This window comes from Euprymna scolopes, chromosome 3 (genome assembly GCF_053919585.1).
Source record: "Euprymna scolopes isolate OS-2025 chromosome 3, ASM5391958v1, whole genome shotgun sequence".
NCBI lineage: Eukaryota > Metazoa > Mollusca > Cephalopoda > Sepiida > Sepiolidae > Euprymna > Euprymna scolopes.
The window spans coordinates 57,687,014-57,706,348 of NC_136484.1; the positions used below are offsets into that span (position 1 = coordinate 57,687,014).

A 19,335-nucleotide genomic window follows, 5' to 3' on the forward strand; every position below is an offset into this window, starting at 1 on the left:
TAATACCCTAACTCGCTACAAGAAAATAATGAAACGAATGGAATTGAAGGAAACAAAAACTCAATTGATGGATAAGATAAACATCGTTTATTTACTGTTGAAAGAATGAATGTTTTAGATATAACATGTGTTCATGTCTGCGCGGGTGTAACCATCGTTTGTAGAGGACTGGTATTGTAGAAGGAAAAAGGAAATGTGTTTTCATCTCACATTCGGGTCACTATCGTTTGTTCGCGCGTGGGAAAAGAAGTGAGTAATATAGTAGAAATGAGAATGATAGTCCAGCGTGTAGACAAAGACAAAGGATAGAGGGTTAACATCAGTTAAACTGTGCGCCATGTTAGCTGTTAGCTACGCAGTAGTGTTCTCTGGCACACGTAGTAGATAGAGAGAGAAAGAGTGTATGTACTGTCTGTTGGCCTTTTGTCCCACATAGTAGTAAATAGGTTGGGGTACGCGCGTGTGCACGCCTGCCAAAACAGCGGTGGTTGGTGCGCCGACCAACCACCTCGGAAGGCAGGTTTGAAAACAAAGAAGCTGCTTGTTGCTCTTTCTTTTATAGGTGTTTCCGGTGGTCTTTTGCGCGTGTGTGGATTTCCATTGAAAGGAAGTGACGTCATCCATCTGTATGCGTACGTGTGCGTGTGTGTGAGTACATTGTGTATGTTAGCGTGTGTGTATATACACGTGAATGTCAGTGTATGTACGCGAACGTGAATATATGTGTTATATAGGTCTGATTATTATTTATTGTTATGTTTTAAAAGTGATGCTTAGAGAGTCTTGTTGATGAGTTTAAGAGAGAGGGATGTTGTTGAGAGATTGTTGTTGTAAGAGAAAGATTGTTCGTTTTATGACGATTCATATATATTAAAAGTTCATTACTTAGAAGTGTTGATATGAGAAGTAGCGTTCACATTGTCGATATGAGATGTCGAGACGTGTATGTAAAGACATTTTGAAACGCAATTATACAAGACATATAATAACAATATTTACTTTACCTTTTGATCGAATCACAACACAAAGACGACGTTTATAAAAACACATGATGGGTTTATTTCTTCTCACGACTGGCCGTGGTTTTCATCATCAAGAATTCAAAGCTTCACATATTAAGTTTCAACAGTGACCGTCTCGCTTCTAGACGTTCGAATCCCAAACTGCAGACTATCGTCTGTCCCCTCAGACTCTCTCTCTGACTCTCCCCCTGCTTCTGTCTGCTTAACTCCCAAGTTTTCTAACTATCTCTAGAACTTTCTATTTTCCATGACGCCATACACACGTGTTCTGGACATACGTGTCCAAAACTTTTCCTTTTTTTACAAAAGGAATTTTAACCTATACTCAGTAACCTATATTTCCAATATGTTAAAAACATGTTTATTAAATTATCTTGTAGCTGCATTCTTTCAATTGAATTTTCATAACAAAATTGACAGTGCACATTCTTTTCTTGAAACTATTTTATCTCTATTCTAAACAAATCGTTTGTTTTACATTCCATTTTCTAATTCTCACACGTAATCTATTTCTAAACCTAAATTACGAGGTTCGAATTTCGCCTATGCTATTTCATTTTCATTTTAACTAAATCTCTCTATTTCTATACTTACATGAAAAGGGGGCAGCCCTTATCATGTAACATATGTACGTGTGTGGACGTGGGCGCGTATGTTTGTGTGCGCGTATGTATATGACAAGTAATATAGCTTGAGATGTGAATGTGTGTTTTTGTGTGAGACTAGAAAAGGCTCGCGCAGTTTTTCCTTGAGCGCTGATTGGACAGAAAGTGGATACCCTTTGTCACATGGTATGCTTTGTTTTACATCCGCACAAAAAGACAAAGTTTTACTTTTTATCTACAGAATTTCCATGGGTGTATACGGCAAATGTGCACGTAACTGAAATATCATATTTACTGCGCTGTGCCTCCCAATAACTTAAACATGCATAAATATCATTTTTTCCCTTAATAAAATTTCCCTAACAAATATAATTTTATGTGAAAACTTAATGAAAAAAAAAGGCAATAACATTTTTGACGCCCAAGCTGATTCAAGATTATTTATTTGTAACGTTGTCACTAATAATTGCTTTCAAATAGCAAATGTCATTTGTAAAATAGTGAAGAAAAGCCAAAATTCTACACAATATTTGAAAAACAAACTTCTTAAAAAAGTAATTATAGCTTCTTTGTTTTTAATAATTGCTATCAAATAAATATTTTGGTAAAATATTCATAAAAAAAGCCAATTTTATAAAAAGGTCAAATATAATTTTTAAATGCCAAACTGTTACAAAAAAGGTAAAATCGCGAAATTTGGCATTAAAAATACGGTCTAGCAATAATGATAGCGTTCATTTACAAGCACTTCCGGTAGGTAAAGAGACGCATGCGTCGTAAAAAAAAAATAAAAAAAAAATGACTATGCACTTCCGTTGTACTTGTCAATAGAGAAGAAGCAGGCGACCAAAAATGAACACGTTTTTATCCAGGGCGAATACTATATTCGCTTTCACACTTAGTGTGATGGCGGGTCTTACGTTTGCATGTTTTTTATCAACATGGTGTAATGATTTACAGGCTAACACTACTATAAGAACCGGTCGCGTATTAGTGTAAGTAACGCTTTAAAAATTTGATTTGAATGGCAACAGAAACTATGTTGGACAAGTCGAAAGTATTGCTTAACATTATGCTCGTTTAAGATCGCTATTCAATTGCATTTACCGTAACTTTTATTAAATATTTGCATGTAATTTAATCAATAGTCGTTGATATTTGCATAGCATTCGACTAACATTTTATAACTGCGTTTTCTTAATTTTTTTTTAATTATTTGTTGAAGAAAGATCGGTGGTGGTGGGGGTGACATCCATCACTTTTTTGTCCTGAAAACACTTTGTATCCAAGCAAATCTATTTTCTTTGTTTTTGTTACTAAGTTAAAGTAAAGGGAAAACAACAAGCTAATTTCTGGAACTTATAAAAATCAACCCTAATGACTGTTCAGTATCCATATTGGCTTAATATTCAGTTTAAAAAAAAAAAAAAAAAAAAACAAAAAAAAACGAAAAAGCAACCAAAGTGAAACAAGAGTTCCTGAAACGGAAACCGAATATATATATTCGGTTTCATCTAATAGGTGCCACAGTGCCACACTACCAATATATTACTGATAATTATATTTTTTGGTATTTTTACGAAACTTGAACTGAACTCTTTTTTTTTTTTTACCCTCAGTTTGTTTAATTTACCGAAGGTTGGTTTCGGTTCAAATTCTATAAAAGCACCGTATATTTTTGTTTTATTTTATCCACGTGACTAATAAAACAAATACAATAATGAAATGTGACAATTAAACAAAGAAAAATATCAGTTCAAAATAAATAAAGTACACTGTATATAGTATCACTGTTTTCGTTTTCCATTTCAAGAACAAGGATTTAGTTTTCTAGGTATTTAGTTCCCACTGTAAGGGTCGGAAAGCGGGATTAAGAATTTAGCGCCCCAAAGGAAGGGCATTCTGGCCTGGAAAAAGTGCCTGGGCAACCCCGTTGGCATTCCCCGATGAGGACGCCTCAGGCAATTAGCAATAAACTAACCCTTTCTCAAAGAGAGAAGGCAAAGCCTGGGAGGATTGACCTAGAATTGCACAGAACTTTACTCCCGCTGCAAAATTAACAGGGACCGGCGGCGGATCACACTACAGGAGTAGTCTAATCTCTCTTGATTGTGGTGGTGGTGGTGGGGGGCTGAGGATAAAAATCCAAGTCTATTTTTGGCCGTTGTTATTCATATTCTCGGATTTCAGAGAGACAATATTGGAAAGCATTAGAGCTGATTTATATATACTTTCCGGTAATCGTGAAGAAAGAGAGAGCCTGTTTCCTCCGTTCGACTATAGGTGGCGTTACTGTCTGTCCACCCAGTTACGGAAGTACAAAATGTATATAATGCCACCCTTGAAATAAAAATAAATGTTTTTGTTATATTTTAATTTTAAACATGTTTCTTTTTTTTTTTGTGCAAACATATTTAAGTTTTATTTTTTTTGCAAACATATTTAAGTTTTATTTTTCCAAACATTTACGTTTTGATGCTTGTTTATTTTTAAACATTTACGTTTTTTTTTTTTTTGCAAGCATAAACTAAATGTTTTTACTATATTTTTCTTTTAAACATATTTATGGGTACAACCGTTTTTCCGCGAGTATTTTTTACGCTCTTATGATAATAATAAAAAAATCAACGTTTTTTCTTTTATGTTTTTTATGGACCCCCCCCTTTTTTCTTAATTTTTCTGCACTTATTTTACCTTTTCCGCAAGTATTTATATATATATATATATATATATATATATATATATATATATATATATATATATATATATATATATTTGAAAAAGGATATTGTAAAATCTGAATCTTACTTGAAACTACTATTAAAAAATAGCGCGGTACCAATAAGTGCATAAGCAAACTTTTCAAAAAGAAAAATATTTCAAAAATATTTAGTTTATGCTTGCAAAAAAAAAAAAAAAAAAAAAAAAAAACCCAAAAAAACCGTAAATGTTTTAAAATAAACAAGCAACAACACGTAAATGTTTGGAAAAATAAAACTTAAATATGCTTGCAAAAACAAACAAAAAAAAAAACGTAAATATGTTTGAAAAAGCAAAAAACAAAACTTAAATATGTTTGCACCCCCCCCCCCCAAAAAAAAAAACCATGTTTAAAATTAAAATATAACAAAAACATTTATTTTTATTTCAAGGGTGGCATTATATACATTTTGTGCTTCCGTAACTGGGTGGACAGACAGTAACGCCACCTATAGTCAAACGGAGGAAACAGGCTCTCTCTTTCTTCACGATTACCTACTTTCCTAATAAATCTATTTTGGGAATTGAATTATTTCATCTAGTGGCCGTTATTCCGAATTCATAACTGTAAGCCGCCATCAATAGATTCTTTCGAACTTCTTTTTATTCGAATTATTTGGTTTTATTTTTTTACTTTTGCTAAAGGAAACGTCCTAGAATTTCTTTTTGAAAAGTATTTGGGAAAAGTATACGAAAGCCCCTCCCCTCTCGCTCTTTATAAAGTAGATTTTTGAAAATTAAAAAATCTTTTAGTCAAGCAGCAAGCTATAAAACCATGATTTTTTTTTAAACTCCTCTGCCTAAGTAACTTAAAATACATAGGCATTACCAAAACATCTGCAAGGAAAGTGTGTTCTCCCTACTATGCTAGAAAACTTGATACTAGTGCACTCACTTATTGATCATGATCCGTACTGAAATAACGTTATTATTTAGAAAGCCATTCTTAACATGGGGAGGGTGTTTTGTACCTATTCTGTACCTTACAATTTATTAAAAACATATAAAACTTTAATTAAACTTGAAAATACTATTTTAAAAAAATTCGCGGATCAATAAGTGCACTAGCACCGAAAACTTTTCATACCTGTCCGTATTCTATATCTCGACAAAGTCGCAATTAATTCACTCATGCATTGTTACATCTGAACAGATACAAGCCTTTTCCTTTTTAAGGTCTAAAAAAAATTATCTTTCTAATTTCCACACTACACTACCAAGCTTCTAGCCCCTGTCCCATCACCGCAATTTGGTTTACAAGTACTTCAATAGAATGTGCTCCGACGAACTTGCTGCATTGGCGCCTTCTCTACGTAAATAACTCCAACAATCGGCAAAATCCCACCTCTTCACTGTCGAGGTTCCTAGATGCTAGAAGGCTTTCTACTCTAATGGTCTTTGGATTTCCCTACCGCTCCCCGTTTCCCTAACTGTACCAAGATGCTTAAATTTAAATGTAATATAAACGAATATCTCTGTAGAACTCCTTACTTAGAATGTATCTAGGTATGTCTCCTAATTCGTGGTAGCCTCTAACGTTTCGGTGACAATGTGCTTGTTTGGGTAAATAAAAGTAAAATTGACAAAAAAAAAAAAAAAAAAAAAAGAAATGCACCGGAAGTAGGTCAGAGGTTACATCGATCAACATGGAAATAGTCATACATCATTTAATATTAAAATATAAAAAAAATTAAAAAAAAAAAAAAAAAAAAACAATACATTAGAAAGTAAAACATTTAAATGTTAATTTTAACAGTAAATTGTGTATGCATTTACAAAAGTGAGTTTCTCTTGGTGCAAAATATAAATGAAATCTTAATTGATATTCCTAAGCTAAACCATGACGTGTTGATATGAAATTAATCTTAAGCTAACAGCTGTTCTGTTCACTGTCCAGTTAACTTCTTACGCTTAACAAATCACATGGTATGAAGTTAAAAATTAACTTATCCTTTTTTCTTTTTTAAATCCTAACTTCATGTGTGTAAGTTTTGAAGTAAAAAAAAAAAAAAAAAAAAAAAAAAAAAAAAATTTAAGATCCGGTTCGATCCGTTAAAAAAATTAACAACAAAAAATACGATGTTTATGCATCCATGTTGTTACGGCGCTTTTTATTCTCTCTTTTAACAGCATTTTCAAATTCAATTCAATTTTTATGCTATTTTTGTTTATTAAATTATTAGGTGAAAGTACTGATTAGTCACAAAACACCCTTCCCTCCTATGTTAAGAATGGGTTTCTAAATAACGTTATTATTTCAGCGTGGTAACATAAATGCACAAGTATTAAAAATACCGTTATTCCTATTACAGTCACGTAAATTAAATAAAAAGATGATTTGGGAGTAAATGACCCCATAGCATCTTTTTATTTTTTAAACCATCTTTTAGTAAATAAAAACAAACATTAAAAATGCTAAATTATAAAAAGTTTGATTAAATTTAAGTGTTATGGCTTCCAAATCTGAAATTATGATCGGTCTTAACTCCTTCAACAATTGATTTTTCAGAGCCGCATTCTAATTTTCCATTTATAAAAATGAGAAGTTAAAAAAAAAATTAATTTTAAAAGCTTAAACAACCTTTAATATGAAAAGTATATTTTTTATTTAAATTCTTCCTCCTGTACATTATTTTTTAAAGTTTGATGTTTATTTATTGAAAACAAATTATTTGCCCCCCCCTCCCCACCAAAAAAAAAAATCAATCCAAAATAGTGTGGGATGCAGGTAAAAAAATTCAGACAGTGGGGAAATTCAAATTTACCCACAAGTTTCATTATACATGTGAAATGCACAAATGAAAACTGTATCGAAAAAAAAAAAAAAAAAAAAAAAATTATCAGTAGCTTTAGAAGTAAAAAAAAAACAAAAAACAAGCTAACTAAGGAAGAATGATAACTCAAGTGAAATACTCTTGTTCTTTAAGTAGAAAATTCAATTTTGGAATACTTTCAAAATCCATTTCATTCTTGATTGATATATGATTGAAATAGGAATCAACAACATATGCTTCGCTTTTTCCACAAATCAGAAATTGAACTCATAGAGATAGTATTTCAATGAATGCTGAAAAAGATTTTTCTTTTTTTAATTTAGAAAAAAAAAAATTTCCCAAATTCTTAAACAATTTTAATAAGAATTTAATTATGCTAAATGAAAACAAACCAGAGTTTTTTGTTTTACTTTTTGAAGTAAAATAGTGACCACACATATGGAAGATAATGTGACACAACTAACGAGTTTTACGATTAATCTTGAATTTATTTGATGAGGATGAAAACATGCATTTTGTTAATTGCAAGACTCAGTTTGGGAATACCAAGATTCTGGTTTAGGACCCTAAACTTTTTTTTTTTTTTTTTTTTAACATAATTCAGGTGGCAGTCAAGACTCTAAATTCAGTTTTGTTTTATATACAGATCATAAGGCAGTCAAAATGGTAACCATGTATGAACTATTTTTTGAAAGATGAAAATTTGCAATTTTAAAAAAAAATAGCTTTTTTTATTCAAACTTGAAATAATATGCATATCTACATAAGTTGTGGTGCTCGACTTTACAGATAATAATGAACTCTTCCACTTGCTATAAAAACTGGAAGAATGTCTCTTGGTGTTAGCACAAGAGTTATGTACGAGAATTGCACACATGGCAGTCAGACTAATGTATACCCACATTCTTTATTTGTTGTATTTGCTTTTCTGTTCAATATATTTTATTTCCACTAAATACCGAGTTGTGTTTTTCTGCCAGCCCCTTACAGGACCACAACAATAACAAAGAATCTTCAAATCGTTTAGTAAGGAATTGAACCAAGAAGCACCTCTTTATTTCTCTACTAAAAAAGTTTTTTGTTTTGTTTTTTAAATAAGATGCATCCCGTTTTTTTTTTTTTTTTTTTTGCATGCAGTTCCAAAAAGTTTAAATAGTTTCTTTAAGGATCACTAATAAGTATTAAAGAGTGAAAATCCCAACAAACTGATTTTTTTGGTGGGAGCATGGTCTAATAGAAACAAAATGCATTTCATTTTTTTTCTCAGTCATATTCATTTTATGTGTATTTAATTAAAGCTATTCTCTGAAATAATAGCTACTTATATTGATAATTTCAGAACAATCTTTGCTGTCCTCACATGCAAATTTATTTATAAATAATAAACTTCTTTAAAGCTTCAGTATTTATTTACCTTTTAAGAGGTTAGACACAAGGTCACGTGATAGTTTGATGGAAGTGTTTCTGTGGAACAAACTGAATTTGAACTTGGCACATTCAAGTTTTCAGTCCATGTCATTAACCACTTAGCCACCATTACCCCCTTAAGGCTTCAGTAGCTAAACTGAATCTAAATGTGATTGTTTTAGGTTAAAAGCTAATCTTTATTAACCCTAACTCTTTTCTAATGTGATTCATTTATGCAGACTCTGCCCAATATTGAACTATTTAAATCCCCTTATTTTGTCTTTGGGTGACTTTCTCTCTCATATTGTTTTTTGTACACTTTGTTAGGCAAATAAAACCTTGGTTCTTATTTAGAATTCAGTTTAATTGGAAACAAAAATACAAATCTTTAGGATGTACATCTCTGTCATGGAACATAGATGTTGTAATCTAAAAATCAAATAAATTGATCAAGTAGTTTTTTTTTTAACTAAGAAAATAAAATTTTATGACAAGCGAGCCACTTTAGAATGTGTTAAAATACAAGGGTGGCAACTCAAATTTGACTACCGAAATATTTTGGATTCAAAATAAAACTTTTTTGCTAAAATCGTAATTTTTTTTTTTTTTTTTGTTCTTACTTAAAAATATTTGACCAAGGTATATGATTTTTAGAATATATCTTCTTTCTATGACAAGTATGTACATCATAAAGACTTTTCTGCATCTTTGTTTGTTTTATTTTATTTTTTTTAATTAAGTCAAATTTTAATTAAAGACCAAAACCTTTTAACAGGGTAACTACTTTTTTGTATTTTTACTACAAGTTCTTTGTCTAACGTGCAAATAAAAATATTCTCAATATTGAAAGACTGCTAAAACCTTCTTTTTGTCTAAACTGATCACTACCAACAAAAGATGCGAATACAGAAGAAAGATCTTTGAAAATTCTTTTGTCTCTCACTTAAACGTATGCATAAATGACTCTGCAAAATTTAGGTTATCTACATATATAAAACAAAACGTCTGCACGCGTTTTTGTATGTGCAGCAAAGGCTTTTTTCGCCGGGCTTCTCGGGGGGAGGGGGTTACTATTCTTTAGAACTTTTTATATATTCCCGAGATTATTATATACGGAGGTCTTCTCTACATTTATTTTGAGCAAGTTTAAAAAAAAAAACCTGGTTTCGAGTGTTTGTTTGTCTTTCTCAAATTTAAATATATGAAACTGAATGGAAATAAAAGCGATTCGCTGGCCTTCGTGGCCAGCACGTCTTGAAGGCAATCAGCTTTGATCACTGTGGGGAATACTCTTCATGTTGGACAATTGCTATTCATTAAGACACTGCTAGAGCTTCCCCTCTTGTGGAGGAGCTGGTTTCCTCCACCATTGTGGGGAAACAAATACGGCAGAAAGCTGAAAACTTAAGTGGCTTACAGCCAAACATAAGTGCGTGATTTCATTTCTTCACGTGTGTGAACTCATTCACTTAACTTTCACTTTGTACATGTCAACTTTTTGATCACTAAATTTGAGCGTTTTTCACTTCCTATGGCCTCATAGCGGTAAGATGTCACATTTTCTTTCACTCTCTTTTCCGCCTTTGCATCATGGGTTTGAGCCCGCCTGACTACGAATACTTTTTTTTTCTTTTACACCTCCAAACACCCAGGCAACACCGGGCACCCCCACTAGTTAATTATATAGACCTTTTTCTACATAAGTATTTAGCAAATATTGCTACTTACAGAAATGCTGTAGCTGAATTTGTAAAAATTTGTTCGGCCCACCATGTCCTTATAACTAAAAACGAAGACTGATGAGTAACAAATAAGGCTGGAGAGCTACATGTTTTGGTTTCGATTCTAGCTGATGGCACCCAAGTAATTTTTTTTTTTTTAACTTTTGAAATCATAACTATATATTGAGCACAATATAATAATCAATAGAGTATTAGCTCTATAATAATAAATATGAAATCTGCATAAATTATCATATTTAAGTGTATTTTATGACCGGGTGGTCTGCTAGTAGTGAATAATTTGTCAATTTTCTTACTATTGACAATGGGTACAAAAGTTCTTGTTAAAGGTTAGTAACTAGTGCTTTGTTCTACTCTAATAAAGCTTTCCAAGACCTTAAAGAAGAAATAAAAAAAAAGTGCTATCATCTTCTATTGATGAAGATATTTCATTAATCATTGAACCTGATGCTTCCAATGCTACTGTAGTTGCTGCACTGAACCAGCTATTGGCTTTCTTTACAGAGATTCTCTCTCATACTAAACATTCACCGTGCTGTTTTAGAATCTGTGCGTAAATGGTTTCACCTTAACTCTGAGGAGCTTTACTATTCTTAATGATCCTATTACATATTCAATTCAAGGGTTGGGTAAAATAAAAAATAAGATCCAGTTGTCGCAAATGGAACTGTTACGATTAAAGCATCATATACAGACCTGGCAAAAATAATTTTTGCTGACATTCTCTCTTGCACTCCATACAAAGGTGCTATTGGCAATAAGAATTGCTGAAGCTAAATATTCACCTTTGTCACCTTGGTGTTACCATGGTTCAGCCATTTTGTCAAATTAAGAGATATTTGTTTTACTTTATTGAATAAATACAAAAAGTATATCGTGTGAGCGTGTGCTCGCCTGAAACCTAGATTTTAGTCTGCCGATTCTATCACACTTATTAAAATTATTCAATGAAATGATTCAGCAGCATAATAAACTTTATAAAGGAGACATTTCTCTCTATGAACCATTATCTGCTGACTATTGAAAACATATTTTCATTTTTGCCTGTCTGAACTTGACTTCTGCCTCGGTTATAAAATATCTCATTTTCAAACCTTCATCTCATTTCAATGCTTAGAAATGAAAAAAATACCTGGCTATTTTAGGCATTACTAGTCAGACAATTCCTTATAATTCTTGAGGAAATGGATAGTGTGAGCAATTTTATGAGTAGATAAAATAGAAAACTACTATCCTAGTATTTGCAAAAATCTTAAAACATAGTACTCGCATTCCGTTAGGTCACTGCCGTCAATACCATAAAATTTTTTTGTGTGTTCATGTGATAAACTTGATTTATAGACGTTTGATTAATAGTTTCCATTGAAGGGAAATTAAAAGTTCTAGAAATTTTGATAGCGGACTTTCTACTGTTTTCATCAAACTTTGTTTTTCATAACTTTGTTCTCAACTGGATTTGGTTGCACTAATCCAATATTATATTCATGTTGGATATAATTAAAGAATTTCATATATATATATATATATATATATATATATATAGTAATTATTCATTTATACCTACAGACACTAGTGTTTCATGCTTATGCAATCATCAGTGTAGGATGGCAATTCCTGCCGGTCAGAAGATTTGAACCCAGCAATGAAGCCACCTCTAAACCTTATTTGCTAAGCCTCTACTTTTTTTTTTTTTTTTTTTTTATTACATTTTCACCCCAAACAAGGCAAGTTGCCACTTTGGTGTAGGGGGCTACTATCAGGGGAAACAACTACTGGGGTACTATGTAGGGATTTGGGCAGCAAGGTGTCAGTTCACGTTACACTTGAACTTCTGCACGTCAGTACTGTTGGGGAAGCAGTGACCTGGAATGGAATTCCAGAGTCTTGTGGTTCTGGGGAAGAAACTATTGGAGTAAAAAGATCTTTTACATCTAGGGATCTCTACAGTGTGGGGGTGGGATCTAGTAGCCTGTCGGGTTTGTCGAGGGTGCTCGCGTCGTGGGGGCACAAGTGATTGCAGTTCGTCAGAGCATTCACCACTAAAATACTTGTAGAAAAGGCAGAGGGATGCAACATTTCGTCGATGGGACAGAGGCTGAAGCTTAGATGCCAGTTCAGGGCCTATCAGGTTTGCGACTCTCTTTTGAACCTTGTCAAGGACCGAGAGACTAGTAGCAGATGCACCAGCCCAGATGTGGCAGCAATACTCCATACATGGGCGAATGGTGGCCTTATAGAGGTACAGGATACTTTCGGGTGTTAGTAGTTTTCTAGCACGGTAGAGAGAGCCTACCTTTCTTGCAGCGGCCCTGGCAATGCCTTCAATGTAATTGTTCCAACTCATGTTTCCTGTGAACGTTAGGCCAAGGAGTTTGAAAGATGGACTCTCAGATAAAGAGTCGTTGGCCATTGCTATGGGTGGTAGAGAGGGTTTCTTGTAATTATTGAATGAAACTAGTTTAGTCTTGGCAGCATTGAACGCGACCAACCACTTTTGTCCCCATTCCACTACAGATTGGAGGTCTTCCTCTAGTGTTTCTGCCATTTCTTTAGAAATGTGTTCATTCGTCTTCCTGTCGTGTCTGCCATAGAGTGTAGTGTCATCAGCATATATACCCATCTCAGAGGCAATGTTGACGGGGAGGTCATTTATGAATATCAGGAACAATAGAGGTCCAAGGATAGAACCCTGGGGCACTCCCGCATTTATATCATATTGTTTAGATGTGCGACCGTCGAGGACTACCTGGATTTTTCTCTTATCTAAGAAGGATTTAATTATGTTAAGTATTCTACCAGTGATACCGTATGATCTGATTTTACTGAGGAGACCCTCATGCCATACCCTGTCAAAAGCCTTAGATATATCTAGAGCTACCGCTCTGCCTTCCCCCGCTTTGTCTAGTGAATGGTATATACGTTCAGAGATCACAGTGAGGATGTCTGCTGTGGAACGGGCTTGTCTAAATCCATATTGTTTGTCAGTCAGTAGTTTAGCATCTGTAAGATGATGGACTAGAGCATGGTTAATTATGGTCTCAAATATTTTGGCAAAAAGTGGGAGGAGGCTAATGGGGCGATAATTTGATGGGTCTGTCCTTTCGCCAGAATTCTTGAATACTGGTACAACAGAAGCAGTTTTCCAACAGCCCGGAAAGCAAGCTTCATTAAGACATTTGTTGTAGAGTTTGGAGAGAACTGGAGCTACTTCGGCTGAGCACTTTTTTAATAGCACAGCTGGGATAAGATCGGGTCCACATGCTTTTGAGGTGTCAAGGTTTTTTATGATAGCATGCACCTGAGCAGGGGTGGTTTTCAGATCGTCTAGTGTGGCGTCTGTCCGCATAGGAAAGTCAGGTAGGGGGTGGTTGGAAGGGTCCAGTGTGGAGTTTGAGGCAAACCGACTGGCAAGCATGTTAGCCTTGTCGGTTGCTGAGGAGACAACCTCATGATTGTTGGTTAGTGGGGGAATTGTTGATTGCCCATTATTTACTACACTGTTGTAGATTTTCCAGAAGTCTCGAGTTCCTAGTTTTTGTGCTTCGATGCGCTTTTTAGTGGTTTCCGTAAATTCTCTCTTAGCTGTCGCTATTTCTTTCTTAACGTTATTTCTAGCTTCTATATACTTCAGTCTGTTTGAACTGGACTTATGTCGGTTAAACCTACGGTATGCATGCTGCTTTTGAGTAATGGCAGTTGCACAAGTCGACGTAAACCATTGGGGAGAGTGGGGCTTACTATAAAATTTCCGCATGGGAACATGCGCTTCGATTGCAGTTTTGAACCAGTCAGTGGTCTCGTTTGCACATTGTTCAGCAAGGAGAGAGAAAATATTTTTCCATGGAGCATCTCTAATTAGTTCCCTGATGGCTTCCCAGTCAGCCTTATTATAATATCTCGTTGTTTTGAGCACTGGCTCTTCAGTTTTGGGTCTAGAGTTTAGGGCGATTTCAACCATTATCACTGCATAATCAGCGTTCCCGAGTGGGCTGTGGGCCTTCGTTATGCAGTCATCGGGAACTGTGGTCAAAAACAGATCTAGAAGTGATGCGTGTTGTTCTTCCTGGTCAGGGAAACGGGTTGGAAACGTAACAATTTGTGATAGGGAGTGAGATATAGCGAAGCTATGGGTTGTGCTGCCCGCTGCATCTGTGTGAGTAGAGAATCCAAGCCAGTTTTTGTGGTGGACATTAAAGTCACCAAACACATGTATTTGTGCGCTAGTGTCGAGGGACAGTGCCGTGTCTATGCTGTCAGATACTTTGTTTATTATGGAGCAGTCCTGAGTCGAGGGAGAGCGGTAGAGAAAATAATAGTAGCTAATACTGTGTTGCACGTTTAGTCTAAAGCACATAAAGGCTTGATCATCTGTTTCTAGGTTTGTTTCTCTAGTCAAGGGAAGGGTATTACGAATGTAAACTCCAAGTCCGTGCATATGTCTGTCAGAGTCCTTATGGCAGAGTGGGAGATATCCAGGCATGTTAAAGTGGTTAGAGGGAATGGAGGAGTGTAGGTTAGTCTCACTTAGTGCTAAGATATCCGGGGTATTTGTTAAGAGAAATGCTTCAACATCAGCTAAGTTAGTTCTAAGCCCACGGATATTTGTGAATGAGAGCCTCAAGGGAGGAGGCAAGTTGAATTTGTTTGTCCCTAATCCTGGTTTAAGCTTATTTTTAGATTGTACTGTCGTCATATTTTTTTTTTAAGAGTTTCGGTAAGGGGGAGCTAAACAAGAGGAGCTTCAGACATGCATCACAAGTAGACCATCAGCTGACCTTTCTCCAATTAGGATTGTGGCCTCAGGAAAGCCCACCAGGGATGAGTGCAGGGTCCCTTTCCATGCGCGTCATGGCACTGCAAACAACCCGATATTATTCAACTGTTGATGGAGCAGCCGCTCTAAGCGCTACCAAAGAGTTAGGGCTCCTGTACTACCAGTCGGGAACAGCAGCCAGGAACTGTCAATCCGGTACCCTCAACCCTTTAGAAGAAGGTCAACCCAATCTAATCGCTCAGGCATATCTTATACTCAAGCACTCCCAAATGTTCAGTTTTAGGGGTGGGGCATGCTGGGAATGGGGAAGAACGGCGTTCATTGCCCTAGCCAGGAAGCAAGATCTACCGCTGGGTGTTTCTGTCGAATCACTGAGATAGTGTCTCTGCGCTTGACTAATAGGCAAAGAAGGAGTATGGAAGCCGGGCGATAGACAGAGCCTATCTACTCCTTAAGCAATTTAGGTTTGCAAACCGGTGAATTTGTTTGAGTCACCAGCTCTAGGAAGGTTGTCATCCAAGACTGAAGAGGCCTCTCTCCCCTTTGGTTTAGTTTCAGAGTTTTCCTTCTCCTAGACGGATGATCTGGGAAGACCTACTGGGTCCGTCAGCCCTGAGAGGGTTTTCTCCGCGCCTAGGTTCTAATCCAGGTATTTCTGCGACCCGCGTTGTTAGTGTTACTGGGTTAGTCTGTGGGGGATTATATCTCTACTGATTAGTTACACTCCTCAAAGTGATTTAGGGACATGCTATTTACTTGTTAATGGATAAAGGGGGTGGGTGAAGTTCATGCAGTGTAAGCGTCTATGTTTGTAAGAGGGCTTGTTAGGGAGGAGATAATGTGATTTTAGTCTTACCCTTTTTTTTTTTATTTTATTAATGTTAGCTTAGGTCTAGTATAGTGTTACAGTATGAGTAGGTATTAAGAATTGAGCTACGAGTTGTGCCCGAGCTATTTTAGATGATAGGAGGGTTAAGATGTAAGTGCAATATAGCATGGATAAGACAGCAAGTTTTGAGTCATGCGTAATTAGGTGAATAGATATATGGGCAGGTTTTCAGTAGGTGCGAATAGAGTTGAAGTTGTAGGTTTTTTTATAGTAAGAGTCATGGGGCGTTTTGCATAACAAGGAGTGTCGTTTCAATAACGTAATTAATCGTTGCAAAACTCGAGGAGACAGTTGTGTAGTGCATATCGCTTTGTTTCTGAGTACTTTGGCTGTTAAGTACCTGCCTTTGTGTGCATAGGCTGTTAAGTCCCTTAATGGATAGGAATGAGCTGTAATGCATGCCTTAGAGGTAGAAATGTATAGATGTTTAGTGATGGCTATTAAAACAGTTTGCATGTGAGGGATTAGGGGCTGGAAGTTAGCGATTCCACTACAAATGCGGAGCAATGTGGGAGTTTAGTGGCGGATAGGTTGGAAGGAGTAGATTGTTAGCGTTCAAGAGAAGAGGGGTTATTTATTTACAGATGGATTTCCATTAGGATTTTTGAGTTACAGGTAAGGTCAAACAATAGCCACAAGAATGAAGAGAATTAAGAACTAATAAACACTCAATTATGGTGCAGACATTAGACAATCCAGAGTGTTCAAACAACAGAAGTTGTGAATGTTGCATAAATGTTAGTTGACTGCCTTTTAGTTTATACTTCCCAGACAGTGCTTATCCTTAAGTATTCTTAAAGGGGCTTGATAATTATAATTAATTATTCTTTGATTCCTACACACACTAGTCTAGTGTTTCATCTTTACACAATCATCAATGTAGAATGCCAATTCCTACCGTTTGAGAGAAATTAATTTTTTGATAGATTTTCTCCAAAATATGCCCATTTTGACACACCCCTTTAAGTTTTTGAAAAGGTATGGGAAAATGAAATGAGTCCAATATGATACAGAAAATAAGATAAGGGTGCAGGCATCAAGGTAAAAGTTGCCATTTCATTGCCATTTCGAAATCATTAAAAAAATTTATGAACATCTAAGAAAAAATACTTATTTTCCATAGATTTGCGAATGGTTCTAATTTCAGCTGATTATTTTTACATTGAATCAGAAATTTTATCTGGTTTTCAAAAGTATCAACTTATGTTTTCTTTGATAGTCATTTTTGACTAAATTACTAAATATGTATTAAACAAATATTCTAATATCAGTCCCCCAGTAGACATTCCTTACCTATTTGACTAGCCAATATTGGTCCCCATTGCACTACTATATCTAATGACCTGTTTATGGATGTAGTGTATTTGATTGAGATGAAGGTTTAGTATGCACACATGCATTTTATTATGAGAAACCCCTGTCCATGTTTGTGACCTAGCTCATGTTAAGGAAAATTATCTCTCCAAATCGTTTTCATGGCAAGTGCTAATTTGAACTCCAATCTATGCTCCTCTCCCTTGCTAAATTTTCACAAAAAAAATGCTCATTTAGCTGAAAGCATTATTAATAATTTTCCCCACTCTCTATCTGTGTCTAAACCTGAATGTAACTGCCCCTCTGTAGAACACTGTTCCACTGGTGTGTTTCCAGCTGATTACAATATGGTTGTCCAATGTAAACAAGGTTTTGCTGAGCTGTCTTCTTAAATAATCAAATTATATCAAATCTTCACTACTAAGTTACTACGCTATTGTTCCGATAACTACCGTACACTTATTAACCCTTATTCTTGAGTGGCCTCCGGGTGTTGATAAGCAGTGACTTCTTTGTAAAAAAATATTTAGAGAAGTTAAAAGCCTTTATTTCTTATCTCTAAGTATCTTGGTGTCAGAATCATCAACTGAATCTGCAATCGAAGCTAGTTATTTTTTTCTGCCCCTTTCAGAGTCAAGTGAAACACTACCTGGATTAAAATCTTCAGTTCCTGCTTCTATGCAGTTAGTTTATTAGAGAGCATTGACAGTTATTTTGTTAACTAGACTACAAAACTTGAAAAAATAATGGAGGGGAGAATGAACTATTTAAATCACCCTATTTTGTATCAGGTAGACTCTTCTACTCAGATATATTTCCTTTTTCTGTATTTAGTTGAATAAAGTTTTGAATAAGATAAACAATATCTTATATTTTTACTAATTCAATACAGTAAACAGTTTTAAGTATTCAATCAGTTGTGTAAATATGTTCATTTTCCTAAGTGTAAGTGACGTTTTGTATATTAATCTGTGTATTGTCCTTGTGACTATGCTATCAAGTGGAATAAGCATAGGAAAAAAGAGTGGATTATCTATACCTGTATAAATTGTTTTTTTATTGATATTCATATTAAAAACCCTTTTTTTTCTATTAATTTAAAAAGAAAATACAACTTTGTTATATATAGGTCATGGAATTGCATTCACTTACAAAAGCTCTAGCTAATTTGCATATTTTTAAACATTCATTTTAATTAATTCCATATTAGTTTTTTCAGTTAACTATTACGTGTAATTATATTCATGCAAATATTCTACATGATTTATACTTGCCTAATATTTGCATAAAAAGTTTATAGTAACCACAAACCTCTTTCCATATATGTTTATGTATGCATATATATTTTTGTTTAAACAATTTTGCCTGTCACTTTTTGGTCTACAGACATGAAACTTCTTATATAGGGTATTCGAATCCATGTGAAACTTTATATTTGGGTTTTAGCATGGGAAAATCAGTGCAAAAGTGAAAATTATTAAAAAAAAAGAAAAAAATTGCCAGGTGATGGTTGACTGACGGCATTACAAATATGCATGCGTAACGTAGTAGCTATTGGTTTATGTTTTAATTTTTAGCTCTGCAGCAAACATGTCTTCATAGGTCAGGTGTTAAGCTAAACATTTTGATTCTCAGTAGTGGTGCTGGTCATTTTTTTTTTTTTTTTTTTTTTTTAACTTTTTAAATTATATATTGGGTGGGTCCAATATAATGTAATAATAAATTTGAAACCTGCATTAATTAAAATATCATATTTAAGCAAATTGTACGACTAGGCAATGCTGGACACTCTGCTAGTAATTCAATAGTTTTGTTTTTTGAGATTACTCAAAGCAAACATATCCTGTAATTATATAAAAAAAAACAAACAATCGAAATTAAACATTGCATCATCTATCATGGTTTAAAACTTTATCATATTTTCTGTCTCATAGATTTGTGTTGAAAATATTCTTTGCAAGGTTGTAGAATTCATGAAGAATGAAAACAATTTTAACTTAAACTATACTGTATTTACTTAACTATTGGATATTTATTTCCTTAATTGA

At 34.5% G+C, this 19,335-nt stretch overlaps 1 protein-coding gene across 1 annotated transcript in view; it reads left to right on the top strand.

Moving 5' to 3' along the window:
• The first annotated feature begins 2,422 nt into the window (after nucleotides 1-2,422).
• Nucleotides 2,423-19,335, top strand: part of LOC145255783 (signal peptidase complex subunit 3-like) — a 36,724-nt gene continuing 19,811 nt past the window's right edge. The window contains exon 1 of the mRNA XM_080114458.1: nucleotides 2,423-2,622. Within this exon, the coding sequence (XP_079970584.1) occupies nucleotides 2,480-2,622 (143 nt within the window). The 5' untranslated portion in view covers nucleotides 2,423-2,479. The remainder of the gene's footprint in view (nucleotides 2,623-19,335) is intronic.